At 43.3% G+C, this 25,123-nt stretch overlaps 1 protein-coding gene across 4 annotated transcripts in view; it reads left to right on the forward strand.

Annotated features, from left to right (window-relative positions):
• Positions 1–813: 813 nt before the first annotated feature.
• Positions 814–25,123, forward strand: part of LOC121593150 — a 50,467-nt gene continuing 26,157 nt past the window's right edge. The window contains exons 1-2 of one of the 4 annotated variants that reach the window (XM_041915261.1): positions 814–969; positions 6,891–8,092. In XM_041915261.1, coding sequence (XP_041771195.1) covers positions 7,901–8,092 — 192 coding nt within the window. In that variant the 5' untranslated portion in view covers positions 814–969; positions 6,891–7,900. Of the gene's footprint in view, positions 970–999; positions 1,108–1,318; positions 1,614–2,056; positions 2,077–6,890; positions 8,093–25,123 lie in introns of those variants that run through there. The other 3 variants (XM_041915264.1, XM_041915265.1, XM_041915266.1) reach the window with 3 other exon arrangements.

Below are 25,123 nucleotides of genomic sequence, written 5' to 3' on the forward strand. Positions count from 1 at the left end.
TATGCCATTTAAAAGTAAAAAAAACGAAATATATACCTTACAAAGGTGAAAAAAAATCAGCCCGTAATTGATACTGAACATTCCGAAAAGGCCCGAAAACACATGAAGCGGCGAACACTGTGCGGACGGGCGCTAGCAAACGCAACTGTGGCGTGGCGTAAACAGAGAGAATCGCTGTCGCCGTAACGGTAGCTGCAGGGAAGGAAAAATAGAGCACGCGTTGTTTACGCGAGTTTTGAGCCGAAGAGCCTGTGCGGATACGCTTGCGGGAGAGAGAGAGAGAGAGAGAACGAACCTTTCGGCGCTTGGAGTGTTTGGGAGGGAAAAGGATTCAAAATCTTCTAGTGCGCGTACGGTTGCAGGTGTGTTTTTAGTGGTTACTGTACTATTTTGTGCATCACGCGTTACGAGAAATATCGTTTATTTGAAAATCTGCACAAGAAAATGGTCAAAAAAGCATACACTTGCTGTCACCATGACAACTTGTAACGCAAAAGAACGCATGGTCCCTGCTTGTCCGCGGCATTCTACGATATGGGGAGCTAGCTGTCAACTCTCGCCCCGTCTGAATTCGTTTACAAGTGTTTTCTCTCTGTCTTTTGGTTACTCTCGGCTCTCACTCTCGGCAGTGACACTATGCGTATTCTTGTCCTGATAGTAGTGTGTCTCCGGTTGTATAGAAACAACAAAATACGCAACCCCTAGGAAACTGCTCGTTGGTCCATAGAAAGAGAGCGAGAGAGCGCGCGAGAGCGAACAGGTATATCCTTGCGGAACGTGCAATCCTTCAGCGTGCAAAGGCAGTCGCTCGTGAGTCGCATTCGAGTGTTCGTCTCGTACGGTTCGCACCCTTAACGAACGGTTGCACGCGCTCGCGGTTGTTCGCATACATACGGCGAGTTGTTCGTTGTTCTCAGAAGAAGCAGCAGCAGCAGCAGGAGCTGCAGCAGCAGAAGCAGCAGTGACAGTGTTAGTATTTGGCTACAGCTGGGAAAGCTCGGGGGATAAGCATCCGTTTCCCGCGAAGCGTGCGGCCCCATCGTTACGATACGCTTGATAGTAAAACTACATTCCCACCACGCTGGAATGTATCCCCGCCGTACGAGGGTTGGTCGTCTCATCCCTGGAGGATCCTTTTGCATGAGCAGAGAAAGCCATCTCTTTTCTGTCTGTTTTTGTTTCCCATTTTCCATCATCTCGTCTAGTAGCTACAAGCCCACATCAAAGAACAAAGTACGGGGTTTCGGTTTAGTGCTGTGTATCCATCCGAGTGCGTGTGTGTGTTTTCCCGTTTTTGCCACTGTTTTTTGCCACTGTCGCAAAAGCAGCAAGGAGCGCGCGCGATTTCTCTCGTTTCGTATTAGCTCGCCTACTGTGTACGGTGCGCCTTTCTTCTGTCATCCATCTTTCGCGCGAACGCGTTATGCTCTTCTGCAGCGTTTCTCTCTTTTTTCACGTTCTTTTTCGTTCCCGCCTCCTTCGGTGTATTTTTTGCACTTGTGGAGGGGCTTGTGTAGAACTTTGCGAGCACGGAATGCCCTAAGCCCAGGGACGGAGTGTGTATGTGTGTCTGTAGGTGGTTGGCGTTATCGTCGGGCAATCGTATCTGTGTGGTTGGTATATTTCTTCAAGCTTGCTTGCAAGGTTTTAGGGCGACAGGGTTATTTTTAGCAAATTTTCTTACCCGATTTCTAATCTAATCCGCTGCACATAGAGCCTTCTAATTAGAATCTCCGGAAGACAATCCGAAGCCTTCGAAATCCGTGGCGAACAGCACAGAATCCTGTTCAACTCATGGCAATCACCAACACACCATCACGCTCGGTGCAAGCTGTTGATGGGAAAGTGTTGCCGTACACGCGACCCGTCGGGCCCGAGCGACTGTCTAAACACGGACGTGAAACCGAACGGAGCACGTGCGGTGGTGGTGGAGACGCCTGGTGGGTTTCTATTTTACGAGCCAAATCCGGAAAAAACGGTCCACTAGCTTCCTGCGGTGCAAACCGGCGGTGCTTCACTGTATTCGAACACGCGATGTGCAATTTCGGAACGTTTTCCCACCCATCCAAGCAACCGGTGTGTGTGTGTGTGTGTGTGTGCGCTCACATAGTTCTAGCGGACGCGGGATACAACGCGCGGGGGAGGGTTGTAAAAATAGTTTCCCAATCCTTCTCTCCCAGCCCCACACGGGCACACGGGTGTACGGGTGTGTTGTGTTTGTGGCTATCACGCCTCCCCTCCTCAGAATGACCACCGGAAGAGTGAATAATAGAATTATTGTGCGGAAACTAATTTAAATTGACCGGTCATGGCAGCTTCCGGTCATTGGTGGGGGGGTGGGTGTATTGTGAAACTGGCTCGAAGGTGAAATGGCGAAAATAATGCTGGTGGTAGTAGAACGCTTGTGCGTGTGTGTGTGTTTTTGTATGTGTGTGTGCCCCTATGGTAGTGGTAAAACCGGGCGACGAACATTCGGAAAATTGGTCCAATTTTTGTGCACCCGAACCCGAACGGACGGGAAAGATGGAAGGGGGAAAAACTTTTACTCACCACCCCCCCCCTCCCCCTTATACTTGATGGGAAATTAATTCAATAAAGTGGCATCAATCGTTCGCTTTCACTTTGTCTCGGATGAGCACGGAAAGCTGGATGAACCGAAGAAAGGTTGACCGCTTAACTGGATTTCAATTGAATTTAAGTTCAAATAGTTTTTACGGTCAACTTTTTGTTGTATTTTTCAACAGACACGTTTTTGTTAACATTTTCATTGAAAGATTTTCGAAATGGTGCCCTTAGTAAAAATAAATGGTTTTACTTGAGTTTTTACATGAAACACAGTTCGAGCACAGTTGAAACACTCACCTTGAAAAAGCGGACCACACACCGAGCTACCAGCAACGCTACCAAAACTGCACACTGCCGGAGACAGACCACCGGCAGGGCAATGGGAATGATTCCATTTTAGATTTTAATTAGACTCCAATCGATCGAGCGGGATTTGCGCTGGCTGTGGACGGCTGCACGGTGGAAACAGGTCGGTAAAATGCGGTAAGCGGAAAGTTCGCATGAAGGCCACCCATCGCGAACGTTAGACTAGACGAGCGAACGTTCTACGAACGATGTGTACAAAATGATCATTCCACAAACCTGCCAGTGGACAAACTCCACGTGGTGTAAGCGGACGCCTGGTGATTTTTGTGATTCCCTTTCTCGGCGGCGTGTTGTTGTTGTTGTTGTTGTTGTTGTTGTTGTTGCACCACCTGATGGGTAGCAAATGACAGAAAATGAGGGAAGAATATTGGATGTGTGTTGGATGAGCGGCTAACATTTACTTTGCTATTTTTTTTTGGTTTTTCTTTTTCCCCTCATTTCGGGTGGTGGAAATTTGCAGTATAAAAAACGCACCACGAAACCACGATCAGATGTTTGAGGCTTTAATTGTCGGCAGTATGTGTGTGTGTGTGTGTGTGTGTGTGTGTGTGTGTGTGTGTGTGTGTGTGTGTGTGTGTGTGTGTGTGTGTGTTTGCATGGATAGGACATAAAGAGAGAGAGAGAGCTGATAGGCGTGAGAAACACTCACTGCCCCTGGAAGTGCGCTGCGTGAGTACGAGCGAGACCAGCAGCGGTAAACAAGCAGGCGCAACAGCTTATATTTGATTTCCGGCCAGGCTCCAGCTGGGGCCTGGGAGCTGCTCCCGGTCCTGGACCAGAGGTTGGCCTATGTAAATAGCAGAGAAGGTAAAAAAGCGTACACACACACTCACTCACATAGGCATACATAAATGCAAAACGGAACGTTCGTTTGCGCCATCGAAGTGAAACCGAGTCAAGGCCGAGCAGAGGATGTATTTATTTATTTGGAACGAGAGCGGGAGAAATTTCCGCCCTCCATCACCCCCCCCCCCCTCCTTCATCTGAGGCGGAATGCAATCCTGCTGCATGTGCGTACGGGCTCCGTTTGCTAAACTCCTCTCTGTTTCCGTCTGCAGCAGAACCTCGTATCCTCTTTTTTTAACTTATTGTCCCAATGTTGAGCCTATGTTTAGGGGTTTGCCTGCGGCGGGAGTCTTTCACGAGACGTTTTTTACCCGGTAAAGAGAATGGTTTCTTCATGTATGTAAAGAACGAGCTAAAAAAAGGAATGTCGCACTGATTATTGCTTTCGATTTCTTTGATAAAGTTGAGGTAGAAATCGGTTTAATATAGAATTTTGCTAAAAGCGGTAAACATGGGTTTCTAGTGACCTAAATTTAGAACAATTCGAGTTGTATAATAATAATGTTATGCAATAAGGTAGAAATAGTTGAAATACTATATTTTCATTTGATACGTTATACTTAAATTATAAAATAAAAATAAGAATAGGGTTTTCCCGGAGTTCTCATAGTTGTGGGATTCTTCTTTGATTTTTTCCTATAGGAAGTGAACTTCATGTGTTGGAAATTGGTCTCTATGGCACTCCTATTGGTCAGGATCCTTGGAAATTCCTGTGGGATTTGTCCAAAACGAGTGCTATATAATCCAATTCCTAATACATTAAGTTCATTTCACTTAATAAAGAGTCAATAGAGCGTCCCACAGCTTTGAGAACTCTTGGAAAACTTCGTTTAAAAAAATATTTGAAGTAAATACTCTAAGTTTCAACCTAATTTTATATTTTATATAAATGGAACATTACCTTCATGTCAGTTTTTCATGTTCATTTTAAACGTTAAAATTGTTTGAATAGTTACAATCATTATTTAAACTTCAAATTTAATATTTGATTTGTAGCATCGATAATTATATTATATAAATGATATTCAACATTAGGCAAATGTCATGAAATACGAACAGTGAGCTCTGACTACTGATAATGCACAACGAATTTTGGTAGTTATGGTTATTAATTTTATTTTCAATGGAGTGTTTTTGAAAATGTTAATCGATTTTCTTATCAAACTAATTTCATGATACTCTTAATATATTCTGCTCTCGATTTGGTGAAACTAATTAATGCAATAATGAATCGTAATCGGTCAAGATTCTTCAATAGCCTTTCTATCCTTCTCATTTTGAAATATTCGTTTTTCGAAAGCACAACACCGCCCTCAAAAAAAGATGGGTTCCGACGGAGAGAGAAAAAATGAGCACTCGCTCGGATCATTTCCATTAGCAGCGCTTGAACTTGAACTTCGCCGACAGCGGCCATAAATCATGAAAATGAAAATGAGCAAACGAGAGGCGCATCAAACGGGGCGGAACAGATCAGTGGATGAATTTCTTTCGACCCACCCCACCATTTATAGGCGAAACCGATTTTTCCTCGAAACGCCCTTTCGCCTGCGTCAATCGAGCCCAATCCCAAAGTGACCCCACCATAGCTGTTCGTCGAATGGCTCACTTCATTAGCATGTGGCCGGAAGGAGTTTAATTAGAGCGGCGTTTGCTGTTTTGGCTCGCGCTTTCGTTTGCGAGTTTGCTGAAGCTGCAGCTGCTGCAAATTGATTGCAATACGCAAACCAACCAGCCGCTTCATTATTTTCGCCCGAGTAGCAGAGCAGCAGCACACAGAAAGATATGGGGAGTTTTGCTGCTTCCCGCCCGGTTGTAGTGGTGGTGTTATAATTAACAAACCCGAAACCACAGCCCATCCTTGCTTGCTGAAAAAAGAGTAGGAGAGGTGGGGGGGGGGGGTTGCATGAACCCGAAAAACGAGCAATCGAGCTCGTTTACGCATCGTGGAGATAAAATTAATAACCAAAAACTCAACATACACATAGCACCTTTTGCACAGTGGAGAATATCGAAAGATATGGTGAGAGGGGAGAAGATGAGTATAGGAGAGGCTGGTATAATTAAAAACTAACTCGGTTGCAGACATCGAGAAGAAACGTTGATTTTATAGAAATAAATTATTTTTTTTCCATCCGCCACGCTGTATCGCAATGGAGGCGCATGGTCGATGTTCGTTAGGGCACGTGTTTTTGTTTGTTTGTTTGTATGCAAGCATCACAAAGAGCGTGATGTTTCGCGGCTTGTAAGGATTATACATTTGTGTTTTATTTTATTTTTGACATGGTTTGAAAATGCCTTATATACCTAGTTGTTTTATAAATTTAATAAGGCATTCAATTTTTTTCATACATAATTCGATATAATTTTTTATATTATTTTTGAATAATATGAACCTCAAAAAAGTATTCAAAGAAACTATTGAATTTAACGTTAGAAAATAATGAAATAAATAGAAAAAGAAATAGCTACATCGAACACGAAATAATCGTTATGTGAAAATCTAATTCGGGCCCTAGATCGTTATAAGAGTTCATCATAAATCATAGTCTGCACAATAAATCGTCTACAGTCCTTAAAAGTATGATAACTACGATCAATCGAAAACTATACGGGTACAATTCACAATCCAACAGCATTGGTAGGCTAGCAGATTTCAATTTGAACGATACAGCTGATGCTTCGGTTCACACGCGCATGCAAGTTGAAGGAATAAATGAACGAACCTTTTTTTTTTGTTTTAAGCAGAAATTAAACTGTACAGCAAAAACGAAAACGAAAAAAAATAAACACAGATAATTGAACTACAAAAATGAACAAACAAGCGAACGAAAAGCAAAGGCACTGAAAGGAAGCGAAACGCGGGGAATAGGGCGAAAGTGATAATTTGTTTTACGGAGTGCGAGTGGAAATTTAACGGAAGGTCATGAAGTTTATGCGATTATGTTTGTTCACCCCAGTTGAGACGGAATGTATTTTTTTTGTTGGTTTGATGATTTTTTACTTCCCCACCCCTTTGTTAAATGAAAGAAAGGGGTGTGCGAAAAATGTGAAGCATAACATTGAATTTCCTTTTCAATTATTGATTTTCTTTCCTTCTTTTTCCCTTCTTTCAGAGAGCGTGCCAACGCACGCCCGTGTGAAGCTGTGTGAAGCAAAGTGGAACAGAACATATGCGAACGTAGAGCACACAGCGCTCAAACAGAGGCCCTACAAACGCGAGCGCACGGATAAATATAGTCAACTTTTCGGTTCAATTTGCTTTACGGTTCTGTTTTGTTTTTGTTTTTCTTTTTTGGCAAACTTGCCGGCCGCATCGTTTCCGTTTGGAAAACTTACCAAACAAACAGCGCCGGCCGAGCAAAACGGTGGCGAGAAAAATCGAAACCATCATACCGTGCAGCGAGACATGAAGCGACAACCGGCCGGCGGTATGGATTGCGTCGCCGTCTTCGGCCGACACTGCACGAAATGAGTCGGAAATCAGAAAATCCCCCCTCCCATCGTTCCACCCTTCATCCCAGCAGGGGCTCGCCTATCCCAACCCAGCAGTGTCTGCCCTGCCGCTAGATAGATTTTCCCCCTTTCCATCTTCCAAAAATGTGCGCCAATGTGTGGCACAAGATGGTAAGACATAAATAGATTGTCGATTGTGTGAACCTTGCACAGCGAGTGGACATTGGTGCGGTGCGAAAACTCGGGCCTCCTTCCCTCCCCCCTAAAAAGACGGTCGTGTGTGTGTGTGTGTATGTGTTTGTGTAGTGGTAGAAATCGATGTCCAGCAGAAAGGAGCGGATTGCATCGAATGGACGAAAATATTCACCTTACAGTCGATGTGCGTTGTGAGGGTAGTGGTACTTGAACAAGAGGAAGCGAAATAGAATGAAACGTGAATAGAGCAAGAGAAAGAGAGAGAGAGAGAGATAAATCCAAATCACACGTGAGTGTTGTAGATTAGAAAGCGCGAAACGCGTGGTGAACCGAAAAAGTAGTAGTGCGATGAAGTAGAAGTGCAGTTTACGGTGCGAACGGTGCAACGTTTTTTCCCCGATTGAGTTTCTTAACCAAACAAGAAAGCAAAAAAAAAGAAGAAGTGTGAAAAGTGATAGAAAACGTGTGTCGCAAGATGGCGGTGAACGTACTGGACGAGGATCACTTCGCGATCAGCGCGATCGTGACGGTTGTGATGCAGATCATCTTCTTCCTGATCGCTGCCATCTTTCAGCTCGACAAGCTGACCGATTTTGCCGGTGGCGTTAACTTTATCATCCTTGCCTTACTGACGTTCTTTCTCGGGCAGATCGACCGTGCGCTAAAGGTGAGTGGGAATTGCTTTTGAATCGGTTTATTGAACGTTCTACGACGGTAGTTTATATGTTTCGTATTTGTTCCGAACGTCTTTGTCGGTCCAGGGTAGGTCCTATAGTGCCATAAAATGTTGTCTTTGTTACCAACCGGGTGGAGTGGTTTGGCTGTTCAACGCCTAAAGTTATGAATTGTATCTTTTAACGTATTTTTAGAGAATTTGTAACAGAAACTACATAAACATAGTTTGATAATAAATGGTTAATCACTATACAAATTCTACTAATTTTCCTACGCTATTTCCCTCACTAATTATTTTGCTAATTCCCACGCCGATTTCTGTACTGTTCAATTTCTGAACTGTTCTGGGTACTGATTCTGAAAATAAATAAAATCGGGAACTATTTATGGACCGGTATGAGCTATCATGAGCCCATGATAGGTTCTAGGACCGATATGGATTTGTAATTGATTCTAGGACCAGTATGGGTTCATGATAGGTTCCAGGGCAGGTTCTTGGAGCAGTATGGATGATCAGTTCTTGGACCAGTATAATCAGTATTGGTTCCTGGACCGGTATGGATTCAGCATCGATTCCAGTACCGATATTGGTTCGGTATTAGATTCAGGTCCGTTATTATGTTGTGTGTAGTTCTTGGACAGGAAAAGGTTATGTATTGGTTTCAGGAACAGTACGGGTTTCGGTTAGGATTTTGGTCTTTTAGTAGTTGTCATAAGTACATCATTTGAATTGGGTTTCGAGGCCATTAATATCGGCATACTCTGAAGAATAAAGGATTTCTTTGAAATTGAGTAGGGTAGACCTGTAATCTGGCCAAATTAAGTAGTGGATACAAAATATAACTCTCTATTATAACAAAATATTGCATAACTCTAGGCGCGTTCCGCTAAAAGAACCAGAGTTGCTATAAAATCTAATTGAACTACAGTGACGAACATTTTGATTAAATGACTATCCATAAATAATCTATTTATTACTACGCTATTTTTGTTAACCTGTATTAGCCCTCTTGGCAAACAAAATGGAAGAATTTCAAGCGGACATCTCGCTTTTCCTGTTGAATTTAAAGTGTCCTGTAAAGATGTAATGGAATGTAAAGATGACATATAATTCCATATTTCCTGAACAAGATAGTGTAGTGTAGGATAGGCAACAAAAAAACTATCTTACGCTTGCGATACATCGCTACAAAACCAACCAAATGGAATTCATATGTTTTGTGCCATTCTTACATCCACCTTGTAGCACAAGCTGAACGTACTCACAGACTCTCGCTTGTGACCAACACAAAAAAAAACACATTCACTCACACTCCACGAAGCGAAATTTCTATCAAGGAACGTCTGCTGTCAAGAAGCCCCATGAGATGTCAGATAACAACACGAAACCATATGCAATTTGTACTTAAACCCATCCACAACAGTACGGCACTACCACTGCTGCCTGGCGGTAAAAACTCAATTTATACAAAGTGTAACCATACTGTTCGGGTCCCGCCTCCCCCACTGACAGCATTGGCATAAAAATCAATATTACGACCATACACGCTATTTTGCCTTTGAATTTCGAACTATGAAGCGGCTGATCGGGTGTGGAATCAAACGCCACCACACCCGCTTTGTGGGAAACATGGGGGGGTAGAGCGTGTTTGGAAGCCAATTCGGTGTCAACTGCATACGATGCATTTTATGAAGCGTGTCACCGTAACGCGGTTTGGTAGCGTTTATCCTTCCTGGTAGGAGTAGGAGGGGCTGCTGGGTCTGTGCAGGGTACAGTTTATGATTAGTTTATCGGTATGGTTACGCGATGTCGCGATGCAACAGGCGAACAGTGTCCCGTGTGTGTGTGTATGTATGTATGTATGTGTGTTTATGCGTTTTACAATATTCCCCGTGGAGTTTCAAGGAAGGAAATAGATTGTAATAGGACGTTTAAATTTTCATAAACGATGATTTAGCATCGTCTGATGAATAATTCAATGATAATCCTTGACTCGAACCTTTATCCTCTTGTTTTGTAGCAGATGTAATGGAGGAAATCTTGTTTATGATGGTTGTTAGTAGTTGAGAATGCGATCGTTTTGCAGAACGATCAGAATTCAAGAATTGCAGAAAGTTTATTTAAGAATTTTAATAGAATATATACAACAACGACTATGAGTATGCAATTTGCATTACAACACATGCATTTTAGCAAATAAACATGTCATACAGCAAAATTAGACCTTTTAGAAGTTGATAACAAAACTGATATAAAACATACCAGACTCTTAGAGAAAAGATATGCTGGATTGACGAAATAACAACCCTATTTAATATTGGGAAAAGTTACCCTTCTGTTTATCTTTTCCACTCTCTTCCTGCCGCTCCAGCTCCTGTCGTCCCACAGCTTCTGTCGAGAGAAAAGAATTGCAAATTTAATTTCCCCACACCAAATAAATCGCCCGTCGCTCGGCATACCCAAGCCGGCTCGTAATGCAATTTCGCCAGCAAATAAATTATCACACTGTGACAGCACCCAGCCGAACTGCTCTCCACAAAGACACATACACAACCTCGCACAAAGCCCCGCACAAAGTAGTGTTGCGGAAACAAAAAGCCACTACTTTTTTCTACTTTGCTCCACTGTGCTTGTGGCACCGGGAGCCGTTTGAAGTTTGTCTCTTCTTTCTGCAACTGTTCATTGGTCACACCATAAGCATCACACCACGCCGAACAACAAAGCCAAAAATCGTACCCATTCGCTGTTGATGTTGGTGGTGGTGCTGCTGCTAATGCCAGCATATCACTTGGCCGGATGGCAAAGGTAATGAATTTTCTCGCCATGCAAAGCGGCCGAATGCATAGATAAATAATGCAAAGGGTGAGAGAGCAGCGGCAAATGGGAAAAGCTTTCCCCGGGCAAAGGCAAACCGTGAGGCGCGTCCCAAGCCCGGGTAAGCCTTTATTTGCACTGAAGGCGTATTTCTGTGGCCAAGGTGTGGTTAAATTTGTGGCAACGCTTCAGGATGAATTCCACGCTGGTATGGGTGGGGTAGCGAAACACTCTTGATTCGTGAAAGATGCTGCACAGTAAAAAAAAAGAAAATAACCAGAACAAAGGAGCGAAAAAGTTAAAGTGAAGTGAAAAGTTAGATTGGGTGTATTTTTTGCTGGCGTTTTTTGTATTTCTATCTATGGTGTTGTGCAGTTTGAGATGGGAATTTGTTTATCGTTCTTTGTTTTGTTGTTCCGTTTCGGTAATGTCTTTTCGCTGTCGGGTCTTTTCGGTCGCTATTGCGCTCCTTTTGTCCAGCGAATGTCCTGCTATTGGGCGGAAAAGAGTTGACCACAGCACAAAAGCACCAAAATTTATGCAATTCACCTTACAAAATTACCGTAAAATTGTTGCTCCTGCATTTTGATTGCCTTTCTGCTTGCAAAGTCCCGACCATCTGCTTGCTGCTTCCGGATGACTAGAGTGATACCGCACGTCCCGTGATAAGTGCGAAATACGACACCAAACCGAATGAATAACACAACCTGTGAGTGGGTTAGTTACAGTGGACAGTGGATAAAGAAAAAAAAAGTGCTCACACTTCACGTAACTGAAAACGACAAATTCGCCAGTGTAAAGCGCCACCACGTGGATCCAATTTGCGTTGTCACGGTGTCCTTCTTTGGTCACCGTAGTTCAGCATCAGTATGGTTTGGTGTCCACCCCGTTCCCCTCCCTTTTTTCTGGACAAATGTTAAACTGCCACCTACCTCACAGATGGCGCAGTTCAGAAGCAAGATAAGAATGAGACTCCATGTTTGGTGCCTGGCACCGTGTCTGTAGTTTTGTTACCGCTGAAGGTTAAAACACACACACATTCACACGTGTCCGTTAACTCCATTTGACCTAGCCACGGTGGATGACGGCGACTACGTGCTACTCTCGCACACCATTCCTGCTGCCGCTGGGTAGTAAAAAGACACCACAATGCCGCACGAAACAGGCAAACCGTGCGAATGCCAAAGGACTCGGCTGCCTGGCTTGAATGAAACCGCAACGCGAAACGCTTCTTGATTTTCGCTCACTCGGAATCACCGACCAAATAAAAGCGTCTGAATAATTCATGAGATTAGAATGAGAGAGTGAGAAAGAGGGAGATACAGAGATAGGGAGCGAGGGCGAAAGAGTGAGAGAAAACGAGAAAAAAAAACGAAGGCGCAATACGGCTTAGAAGAGGCCAAAACTGGATTGGGAAAGGCAGCAAACAAGAGCAACTGTACTAAAAATGGTGAAAAGTTTGAACGTGTGCGTGTGTTTGTGTGTGAAAAATAAAGCTCTCCCACGGTTCCGTTCCGTTTCGCTTTCGGTGGGTTTTAGTTCCGGCTGTTCAGGAAACTATTTATCTGTTTTTTTTTCTTATTTTTTTGGGGAAAACGGGCAAGTTGTTGTTGCCATTGACACGATAGAACGCACTAGTAAGTCGTGAGAAAAAATCCTCACCCCTTCGCCTTCCCGGGAGCAGGGAGAAGAAAAAATACGGCGAGTGGCTTTCGAAAGATAGCGATTTGGGTCAACGCAACACAACGCAACGCTTCTCCCCAAAAAAGTCCACGTGCCCCGGGGTAGCACGGGCAGCCGATGTGGGAGCCGATTTTATTGTACCCAGCCCGCAAACGGACGGCCACGAGCGTGTACGTTTCCGGGTTTTGTTCGGGCCGATGTCTTTTTGGCGTCTTGTAGGCGGGAGTTGTTGAAAAGGGGGGGAGTCGTTTAGAGAGAACTTGCGGGCGAGGGAATCAGACCATTACAATTGAAGGTTACTTGGGCGTGTTGTTTTCCTCTTCGTCCGTGCCACAGTCACAGTCGCTTCCTTTACGGGTTGATTAAAAAGCGGGAATGGTTTTATTAGCAGCGCGGAGTATACAATTTTAATCCCGTAAAATATGGCAGCAGGGCTTTGAATTGAATTAACCAAGTGTAGAGTTTTGTTTTTTTTTCTGGTAATATTATTCCCATATTTTTGTAGACCTTACTGCTCAATCATTGACCACTACGGTTTGTTCAGAAAAAAAAAATTGGCTTGAAGTTACGATTTGTGAAAAGTAAAAATCTCAAACACAAACTTTGAGGGGAATGAACAAAACGCCTTAATGTATGCTATATACTGATTTGACTTCTACTGATGGTTTAATGTAAGATTTATGCTTTTGAAACCTCATATATTATTATTTTTACGATTTAATTGAATTTTAAATGATAAGAATTCATCAAAAATATTCTTAAACTGTTATTAATTTCATGAATAATTAATAGACAAACTTGCCATAATTATACATTTGTCTTCTTTCGCCCCTAAATGTATGCACACTTTTGTATTTCTCTCTTTATAACATAACTTCTAACGAAAGTTTCTACGCCTTCAAAAACTTTGCCAGTTCTTGCAAATGTTCTATTTTAGGCTTACTTAAGTTTAGTTATTTAAACAATTGAATTAGTAGATCGCATTAAAAACTGAATTGCTCCACATAATAATTTCCCGGAAGTGCTGCCCGCACGGAAATAGTTCGCACACAATGACCGTATCGTTGCACAACACTTTGTAACTAAATTAGAAACAGGTGTTTGCCTAGTCCTGAGTTGGCCAGCTACAGCAACGGCGTCCTGCTACCGATGTCCGATACAATTTGCTGGCGTTTTTCCATAGGTTAATCTCAACCCCTTCCCGTTCACCCACCGACTTCCAAACATACACGCACGCCTTTCATACACCTTCCAGCACGGAGCGAAACTGAAACTCTCGAAAGCGTCCTTGGCAGATGCTGCACATCGCTTCCCATCAATTTCAGCCAGCCTGAGAGCCTTTCCCAAGACCGGGAGCCACCCACCGGCAGCGCACAAGTATTTAATACCTCTCTGTAGGTGTGGGCCACACCGGTGTTGACCGGCTGGGATGGTGGGTCTGCCGGTGGGCTTTGAAACTGTGCATCGCCGTTCGTACCTTACACGCTTCGTGCGGATGGGACAGTTCAAAGGGCTGCCCCCACCAGTACGTGGCAGAAGCGGGCGTTAAATGAAATTTGTGTTTTAGCACAAGGGCATCAAGAGGGCTCAAGGGGGCAAAAAGTTTGCAGGTCGGGCCCGAGAATGGGGGAGCAGCTGTCGGAAGCGAACCGAATCGCACAACAACGCCAACGGTGTGGCTTTAAAATCTCCAGTCGAAAAACTCACTCCCTCCCTGCGCCTTTGGACCAGCACCGTGCAACACCCGGCAGCTGCAGAATCATCTGCAATGCAGTCAAAAACCATCTGGGAGGAGGAATCAGCGTCCCTCGCCTTACCGGGTAAGGATCGGTTTATTTTCGGAAAACGTATGCTCGTGTGCTGCTGGGTGGGTGGCATTGGTGGAGAGCGAGAGTGTGTAAGACAGAGCTAGAGAGAAAGAGAGAGAGAGAGCTTTAGAAAGAGAGAAAGAGAGACAAACAAAGAAAGAGAGACAAAGTAGGATAGGTGGAAGCCCCGAGAGTAGATCCTTTTAAATCGATAAAGTTCGAAACAAGTAAACGTTGTGCTGGATGCGAGTACTTTCGCGTAAGGGATGGGTACGTATAAAACGGTCGAAGCGTTACTTAATAGCAATGAGTACAATGATGTTCGTGAAAAGAGTGCGCTGCGATTCGTGTGGCAAGATTTATGCTGGCTTCTTGGTGAAGCGTGTAGCTTATTGTATCTGCAACAAGCAGTCGAATGAAAGCGGACGGTGTGTTTCACGGTTTAATTAAAAACACTAAATCTTTCGGTATGTGTAATTGTAACGATGTAGCATTAGTGCATGTTCCCTCCAGCTACCACAAGCGTTTTTCGTTGTCTCTCATTATTTCATCCGGACCGTATTCATTAAAAAACTCAATGCTGTCTTGCAGATTGCATACCTTAAGGCTTTCAATACTTAGCTTTCTGTTTGAGTGATATTCTCCCGAAAGTATGCAATGCGCAGAATGTTCCAGTATGTTTCAAATTTAACTCAAAGTAAGCAATTCAAAACGTGTTGTATCATTTGTAAACAAGAAACATTCTACTTCTAAGTAGATTGCATACATCAAGGCTTTGAATGCTTAATTTTATCTGTTGTTTTATATTTTGTCCATACAAGCAATGATTTTTACTTTCTGATTTAAACTTACCTTTGTATATGCAATCTTCATGATCTTCCTGATATTTTGTAATATTTGTCTTATAATGCGCTGCGCCATTAACAAAGATCGCACAATTTTCTCTTCCACAATAAGAAAGACTAAACCTTACATCACAACCAGGATTTTCCCCATCCGGCCGCCCGGAAGTTATTTACCAGCTATAGTCATTACCACAATTTCTCCGCTACGCTCTTTCGTTCCAGCTAACATGCTCTGGCAAGCTTCAAAACAATGCGGGCTATGTTTCCGCGTTTCGGTTCGTACTCATTTGCTCCGCCCGTTATTTCCAAGAATCCTGCCTGTCCTGTCACATCTACGTCAAGCCTCAAGCTGACTTCCCTTCTCGATACAGGCTGCTTCAAAAACTCATCAATTGTCATCGAAGAAGTGTTTCATGTTGCTGGCGAAACTGGCGGTGGGACAAAATATTCCTTTCGCTGATGGACTGTATCTTCCCCTCCCGACCCTCATTAATACACCCAAAACGACCTTTAGAAAAGTCTAAAAATAAATGAATTGTCAATAGTCGTTGCCTACGAACCGGAAGGCAAGTCGGTCGTAAACAGTTGGAAGGATTGGAGAGTCGTTTATATTCCCCGCCCCGTCCGGCCCACGCTCCAATGTACACCTGTTCCTTCGGAGCTGGGAATCCAATCGGCATTCGGTGCGGAATGCCATTAAGAAAATGCTTTCGTCACGTCGTCAGAACGAAACGTGTTTCTTGGGAAATTGGGAAATAGATCCACGGCATTATCGAACGATAAGACATTTTCGGGGGCGAACTCGTTAGGTATGAATGCGTTCGGCCGGTGGCAAACGACATGCCGGAGTGGCACGTACAGCAAATACGCCAAACCATTACAGATCGTTCGGAAGTTGTGAAGTCCGTAAATGATGTTAAAAAGCTGTTTACGGTACAGTAATGTGATCATGATTATCTAATTCTTCTGCACCGTCGGGCCTCGCGATATTAAACGCCTAAAGTTATGCAATTTGTAGTGCACGATTATGTTTTTAGCATAAATTCCATTTTAAAAACAATTCCACAACAACATACCGCACCAAAGTGTTTATTGGCTCTATGAAACCTTTAAACATGATGAAAAAAGCAAGCAGCAGCTATTTTCAGAATCCAATATTCTAAAAAGAAACATAATCACAAATCAATTCCCCTCTGGGACAGAAAGGACAGCTCCATTTCGTTTAAAATTTACACATTGCTCCACCCTGTCGTTCTCGCACACCGCAGACAGTCTTGTCGTCGTTGTCGTCGCAACCGCTGGAAAGCATTACCAATTCATGTCAATCGTCATTCTCTTTCGCCTGGGTCCTTCCAAAGCTAATTCAGATAAATATAACTTCAAACGTAATCACATACAAGAATTCCTTTCGTATAATATTCATCCAACGTGTGACGGTAAAGCGACATACCAAAAAAAGGGGGACAAACCCTCTGTGGGAAAAAGAAACGCTCGTAAAAACTATGACGGGGAGAGGCGACAGTCTAAAACCATTTATTTCTTTCGTCCCTCAAGGGAAAATCAAAAATAGAAGAAAAATGGCTACGGGTACGGGGCTACCAGCGGGTTCAGAATTGAGTCATTTCTCGCTGTGGCGCTGTTCCGTACTCGACTCACTTTGTTTGGAGGATCCTCTTTAAACTGACACCGAAAGAATTATGTGTGTATGCGCTGTCATTATTACTACCGCTCACCAACCAGCCAACCAGCCCACGGCAACACCTACCGTCGGTGGAAAGTTGTTAGAATTTCAGGCACGACAGCGGCAGCGGTGTGGTGGCCTTGTTTCGACTGCGCCTTCCGTATCGATATGTCAGTCACGTTCGCGTTCTACACCGTTGCGATGGCAAATGGAAAGCTCAGCTTCCGTGGAAAACGAAACGGAAAGCGTGGCGAGACAAAGGCAGTCTCTTCTCTACGTTCGGTGCTGCAATGAAAACATCGTACGCGGTGGGGTTATGGTTTTGCTCCCGTGCGCCAAGCGTGTAATACCTAGAGCAAAATTGCTATAAATATTACAACCATTCAATAGATTGATTTTGCACTTACTGAGCTTCCCCACGTGGCTCTACAGTTGTATGCTGTACATCGTGTAGCATATGCATCGTTTGGCAACTAAGATAGAAAGAAGACTGTATAACTAGACGGTGTAAGGCAACGTCTTGAGAGGAGGAAGGTAAATAACCACGTTCAAATTATCTTAATGGACTGTTTGTTTCGATTTCAGTTTTGTTTGTGCACCTGTACGGATGGCACCGCCGATGGGAATCGTGGAAGAATTGATCCATCTCACATGATTACCGTACTTTACACAAGTTTCATCGTTGTACGCCTGCCTGTGCTTGCGAGCCGGCCAGTGCGCTGTACATGTAATCCTGTAATCAAAGTTTTAAGACGCAGCTGTCACGCGAATTGCATACCTTTGGGCAAATGGTTCATGGAGCGTAATGAATCGCCCGAAAGGTATGCAATTTGTGTAGCGCAGTTGGGTGCTGTACGTGTTTGTTGGAAGCTACTGTGCAAAATTTGCATTTGAGCACATTTTACAACACAAAAAACACAAATTGGCACACACAACAAACATTCGGAATAGTTGTAGCGAAAACTACAAAAAACCCTCAACAGCAAATTGCACTGTCATAAAGCTTCTTATTTCACCTCCCCGTTTGGGAAGGAAAACAGCACCGGAAGCAGGTGCTGCTGGACATTTAAACTCGTCATAAAACAGGCTGCACTAAAGCAAACGCTCGTACTCAGGAATGTCCACAAGGTCTTACAGGCAACTTCGCCTCGACTCGCCGAGGACATCGCTTGACTTGTGGTAGGGGTCACTGACAAAACCTCGTATGGGGCGTATAAATTGCAGCACATCCTGTAAATAAACTACCCCTAAACATTCACACTGGAGTGTGTTCGCTCGTTCGCGACCTGCCTAGACGCCTAGACACAGTAGCAAAAAAATAAAAAAGCTACATACAAGGAGGACCTTTGCTTCAAAGCCTTCTTCACTTCACCCTGTGGGATCAACGTCTTCAGCGCATTTTTTTATGACGGTCCTGTCCGTGAGTGTATCCGTGTCCTCACCACTTGGAATGGCACTTTTATGCTGACCCCAATACAACACTCAGCCACTGTTCTGTTCTTTGCGCAAGAATAATGCAAGCAACGAACCCTCCCCCACCAGTGTGTGTGTGTCTGTGTTGTTAGTTGCTGTGTTCGTTAGTTCTTCCCGTAGTCATTTCGTCGCCCTTGTCGGTTGCAAGCCGGAAGTGGGCAGCAAACATGCAACACATACACACGGGCTTATAAGTAGTGCCGATGTCAACGACGAACCTCGTTTCACGTACAATCCTACCATTAACGAAACGTCCTGCCCATCCTTCCCAAAATGCTGCCCCTGGCTTGAAATGGGCAGCCATCAACGCGCACTAGACAAGGAAATATAGATGGCAGGATGTACAGACACACTCACACGCACAGCGATCATAAGCTTGTGCACGTACGCGGTAGGACACTTCTAGCAGCTCCAGTGCTTCTTTCAGTGGAGAAGGAGTAAATCTTCTATTGCAATCCTGTTGTTTCTCCCCAACCATTCCACTTGTTTGACCTTTGCATCGCCGCATATCTGACTAGTTCGGTTCGCCCTGTCAATCCCTGGCAGGGGGAAGATCTTCAGACCGAATCCGAACGAAACACTCCAATGGCTAGTGGCGTGCTGCAAGACCTCAATATCCTTGAGAATGATTTTCGGGTGAAAAATCGACTGGTAAATTGGCACAGAGATACTTGGCGAGGAGGTCGAGGTTTTAAGGGATTGTGTTTGAAGTAGCTTCTCGTACGCTGGGTGGTTCATCATCAATCATGGCGCTCGGCTAGGGTAGCGCTTGATGCTCGTTTGCCGGTGTTGAAGACCTTAAGCTCGCGTGTAGCCTGCTTTTTCTTCTGTGAAGTTCTTCGTTTGAAGAAGGGAGGAAAAGACTCTTGACTGATGCAGCGAAACTAGATGGATACACTCGTATCACTAGTAGTTTACCTCGTTTATTGTGGGGGGATTTGGCTGTTTTTCTTTACTTACATTTCAAAAAGCTCATCTTCAATTTTCATGTGTGTCCGTAAAGTATAACTCCATAGCTTCCCAACAAAAAAAAAACCCCGAAGAGTACCATTGTGCGGCCAAGGCAATGCGCGTCTGTCCTGAGTCTGGTGTGATGATAAATTGTGTGCCACACATTTCGTAGTTTTCTGCAAACTCACCCTACCGCCGCTCTTCGGAAGCGTTCTCGCATGGCTTGCGCGGGAGCAACAACACTATGGATGGTTGTTTGTGCATGAAGCTTTTGTATGTGTGTTCGTACGTATGATGAAGGTGTTGCGTAGTCAACGATACTCTTCACCGCGTAATATGAGCAGCAAGCGGGGAGGGGAGATGAGTTAGGAATTTTATTGGATTACGAAGGACAGCGCCGGGGTTCGTGCACGAAGGTCTGAAATTTGTTGTTTGTTAATATGGCCAGAAGCTTCTGCCCACTTCACCAGAAGGGTTATGCTCCAAAGGGGGCTTTTGTTTGCACTCCAACGAGATATGTGGTTGGTGTGGTCTTTTTTTTCGTTTCTTGCCATTACCCTCTGTGCGAAGAATAGCAACGGGTAGAAGCACCTCTTATCGTTATTGTTTGATAGTTTGTTCCCGAAGTGTGTTGCCACCGATGTGGAGGGTTAGAGCAGTGTGGTTATGAAATTTCGGCGCACTACAAATCCCATAATCTGACGTAAGTCCGTGGTGGTTTCGGTGGTGCGATGAGCGCTTGAGTGGAGGAGATGATTCGTGGTAAACGAACCCTCCGTCCCGAGTACTTCCCAATATTGTCGGGCGGCGGCAAACAGGGTCGAGTAGGTGCTGCTTTTATGTACACTACAGGTAACGCAGGTAAATAAAATCCAAGATTGTTTTTGCTCGTCCTCGTCCATGCTGGTGAGCACACTCTGCCGTCCGGTTGGTAACGTAACAATCTACTTGATGTGATGCTCGTCCGAGAGGGCAAGCTTTCATACGCGTGCTAAGAACCTGTGCTGTGAATAGCTAACCGGTGCCAGCTGAATGTAATAAGATAGTTTGAACTATTTTCCCTTACAACTGGATGGTTCATCGTGTAGGGTTACCTCACAATTGAATAAACGGTTTCTATATACGAGCTATGACGCGTGTCATCTGCTCTTTTAGATGCCGGAAGTAGTAAGTACTAGTAGCTCGGTTAACACATCAATAGTTTAATTATAGTTGAAGGATTGCAGAAATGCGATTTCGCAAACAGCATGTTTCGTTTTTTTCTATTGCATACATTTTGGCGTTTCTTCGTGTGAATGGGTATTTTATTGAAAGAACTCCTAATTGTATGCAATGTGTGTATCTCAATCGTCTTTTTAAAGTATATTGGAATTCCTATAAGGCTAATCATTCAGTGACCTACAGCTTAGACATATTTTAATCATATTCTCCTTTTATTTTGACTTAACAACCGTTGACGGTCAAGACCTAACTATATCACTTGTGAGTTTGGTATTAAGTGATTTATTGATTACCCATAGCAGAATAGTCAGTCCTACGTATGGGGATATGATCCATGCGTGATTTGAACTTATAACAGGCATGCTATTAAGTCGTGCAAGTTGGTGACTGTATCAGATTGTTGCCATAGGGGATATAAATCAACATATTGCAATGGCGTATCGTAGCAGCAAATATTGTTAACTTTAACGGCTGAATGAAATATGTCTGTAAACTTCTGTTCAACTCACCTTACTATTTCAAAAAAACGGAGAATCTCAGATTGTGCAAATATTACTTTGCCAAAAAACTCGTTTTCTTGTATCAAACACAGGCCTATAAATGTCATTTGCATAAGTGTTGAAGATTGCGCCAAGATTGCAAATACTTATTCCAGATTATGGCTTCGAGTACTATAACAAAATCAATAGATACATATATCCAACCGAGTCGTTTGAGTGATGAATATCTGACTAATTCGTTTATATAATTTCTGCAGCAATGTCGGATATGCAACTTTGAGAATGTTTCCTTAGGGAGACATTCATCTTGAAAACATAAAAATCCACGGAACATGTCAGGGCTATCATAATGTTGATCTTAAAGAAATAATTTGACTTGAAGGAACTACTCTTTAAACATGTTTAAATGTATTTCGCCATGCGTTTATAGTGATTAAAAATTTCAAATCCTGTATTGTTATTTGGTGATAATTTTCTTGTTTTATGTTAAGCAATACAATATTCAAATAAACGTTAAAGGATTGTATCAGAAAGATGTATTCACAGTAACGTACATTTTGTGCAAAATTGAACATATTTATTGCATACACTACGGCGTTTTCACGTTATTTAATACATATTTTTTTATTTATTTAGCAGAGAGCCTAAACGCATGCAATTTATGTAACAAAATCGCCTTATTTGAAGCATTTTAACAGCTTTTCGTATATTTATTCAGTTTAGTTTTTTTAATTTTAATCAAGTAAAATGCTCTAAGTTATGTTCAGGTTAAGCTTTTCTTTTTCCATACTCTACAACACGCCACTCGTTACCGCCACATCAACGAGCGCGTTGTACAGTTGATATTTGAAATTAAATTTACACTTTATCGTATGGACCCAATCCATCCAACGGACTGGCCGGATTTAAAGTTCTGCTTCGCCCTTCTTACCCCATCTCCCTCCATCACACAGCATGGGGTAAATTTGCATTTGTCTATCATTTGATAATGAAGCAAACTTCATTGCTCATTCGAAGCGCCGCCCGGCCAAACAACTTTCGACGGCTGCTGTTGCAAAGGAAATGGTGTTGCATTCAAATTCTGATTAGCAACCCGCACTCCCCATGAAGGAATCGGAGCCGACGAAGAGTACGCAGGGAGTCTTGAGGAAGCTCCCTACCGCCTAAAACGAATTCCACGCGCAACAGATGAGACAGAGACAGCACCGCCGTGTAGTGTTTCTGATGATGTGCCCCGAATACAATCAGACCCGGTGCTGCTATCTGAAGCAAAAACAGATATTCCCACCCAGTTTGTGTCAATAGAAAGTTTCAACCCGTCGTCGACACTGGTATTCCAATGAAGCCGACACGAAGGGCAAGTATCACTCACGTCCATGACTCGTGTGTTTCGTGACGGAAAACTATCGCTCGTCGGCGGCGACAAGCATGCGGCCGGCGGCAGATAACGGTGCCCGAAGGACGACACAGGTGCTTTGAATCGTTTCTTGTTTGTTTGATGAACAGCTTGCCGGCGCTGGCTCTTGGTCACGACACGCTCAAGTCACGTGCCCTCCTCAGGCGGTTGGTGTGTTCATTTTTGGAGCAAGAGCATAATAGTCGGCTTCCCATACCAACCCTTCCCCGGAGGGCCGGATGTTTCCCATTGCTTATCGCCGAAAACAACTTCAAAACAAACTCCTTCCGGTGGTACCTTTTCGTGCTGGTTGACTGATTGCCACGAAACAGAAGGACCGCAGCTTACCGGTGGGCGAAATGTATGCCGGGTTGAACCGTTGACTACTAATCAGAGGCTTGTGAGTCGTATTTTTTTGCTGGAAGCTTTGTTCTCGGCAAACCAACCGGAAAGAAGGAACTGCGAATAATCAAATCGAATTTCTTTGCCATCGAAAGCAAAACCCAACGGTCCTGTATGGAGCACTTTCACCCGGGAGGGGCGAAAGTGAATATTTTGCTTTTTGAGTGTCCTGCTCGTTGGTCACGTTTCTAGCGTTCACATCGCTCGAACATGAGATGCTTGTAAAGGTTCAATTTATCGCAGGTTGTCCGCTGTGTTCGCTCCCTAGAGGTACGTCTGCGGCCTGTGTTACCTGCTCTTTTCTGTTGGCTTCCTTCGGATGGCGATTCTTAGCTTCCGGTTTGTATTCGCCTCAGCTCATCGGATTAGTGATCGACTTTCGGTTGGTTTAATTGAGTCAACTCACGTAACCATCTGGGTGAGCGCATGTGGGTGGAGAATGTTGAACGTAGAATTTCAATCAGTCGTATCGGGTGGTCTGCTTGATTTCGCAGTGCTTTTATTCCTACTGGCATCTTAGTCTAGTTTCTAATGTGAACATAACAGTTTCTAAGTTTCGCTGGTATAAACTATAGAAAGGTGATCAACTTAATTTATTTGATTTGCACGATGAGGTTGTGCACGGTGATTGCCTACATTTAGGCGTTAGTAGTTCCATTGGTTGATGAATCAATCTGAATCGTCAGAAATAGAGCAATCTTATCATACATATCACGAAATAAATGTAGGACTAATTTTTCATGAAATTATCAAAATCCATAAATTACAACAGGTCGGTCCATCCAGTGTACTTTCAATTTTTTTCATTTGACAGCTAGGGATTCCAAAGTTACCTGGTAATCTTTTTATGGAATATCGGCCCTTTTCCCTTTTAAGACTGTAGGGTGAAATTTAAGCCCTTCAACTTGCATTTGCTTTGCATTGTATAGCAGTTTTCGAGCAGCTATCAAAGTGGGTGTAATATATGGGTGAGCTTATCCCAAGGTGTATGTATTTAGAAGGTTGATTTTTATCGCTTCTGCTGGGCGACATTGTGGGAGACATCATACAAATTTCGAAAGAGTATGTAGACCATGTCTGTTTTTCATAACCAAATTTGAACGTCACTTTTTGACGGGACGGGTGAAAACTTTTGCTCAAACAGGCTTTATGGTAACTTGACAAATTTACAAAATACTATTACCATCTTTCTATCATTCTATTTACTAAAAGTACTTCAAACATGTGAAATATTGCGAATTGTAAGTTAAATCAAATCTGAACGACTTAATATCCTTAACATTTTTGTTTCGATGCAACATCTTCGATGAATAGACCAATGTCTGCCACGTATGCGCTACTATGAAAAACGATCTGTTCCTTTGGAAATTCATTTCACTCGTTCTGTCAAATGAAGCTTTTTTTATTCAGAAATTAGTTGTCAAACTGTTGTCGTCAAGGATGAATGAAAAACACGACCTTGTTTTGACATTTTATCGAGCAGGTACTCAAATCTAATTCTACCTTTGAGACTAAAATAAGATAGGCTAAAAATCGCATGCTAGTTTTATACAGTGAACCCTCTCTTATTTGAGAGGCGATAGGACTGTCGAATAAGAGGGGTTTTCAAATTACAGAGGTTGAAAGTGAATAAAAGGTCCATACAAACAAGAAAGAGTCAGAACATTTAGTATGCAGCCTTAACTGTTGCTATAGGAAACTGCGAACAGAATCGCTAATTTGAGCATACATCTTTCAATAACCATGGCAACACTATAGTCAAATAAGAGGGACACAGATTTCAGAGGTTTTCCAAATTAGAGAAACAAAAATGTACTGGAAATCAAGGCACTGTGCAAAATGTTCAAATAAGAGAGGTTTTTCAAATTGGAGAGGTGTCAAATAAGAGAGGGTTCACTGTATGTAGTTTTATATTTTGATTTTAGCCGCCAACTGTCAAACTCTATATACAAAGCAGGCTAGTGTCGTGAAATGTAGATGGTCATACATTTATCACATTTACTTGAAATTTCTTAGATAATTGGTCGTGATGTCCTGACCTGACCGAATGACCATTTGCACAATTACAAAATGACAAAACAGACACTTGGTGGACAAATAACGAGAAGAGTTCACTCTACCCCTACCGTTTCCAGTGACTAGACGAAAGTGCACCCTTTCCAGCACACAAAGCCCGAACTCAGTATGAATGCACTGCGCATAAGTGCTTGCCAAAGAAGTGAACCGGTTGAGGAGAGTTGAGTTTCGC

This window comes from Anopheles merus, chromosome 2L (assembly GCF_017562075.2).
Source record: "Anopheles merus strain MAF chromosome 2L, AmerM5.1, whole genome shotgun sequence".
In the NCBI taxonomy this organism is placed as follows: domain Eukaryota; kingdom Metazoa; phylum Arthropoda; class Insecta; order Diptera; family Culicidae; genus Anopheles; species Anopheles merus.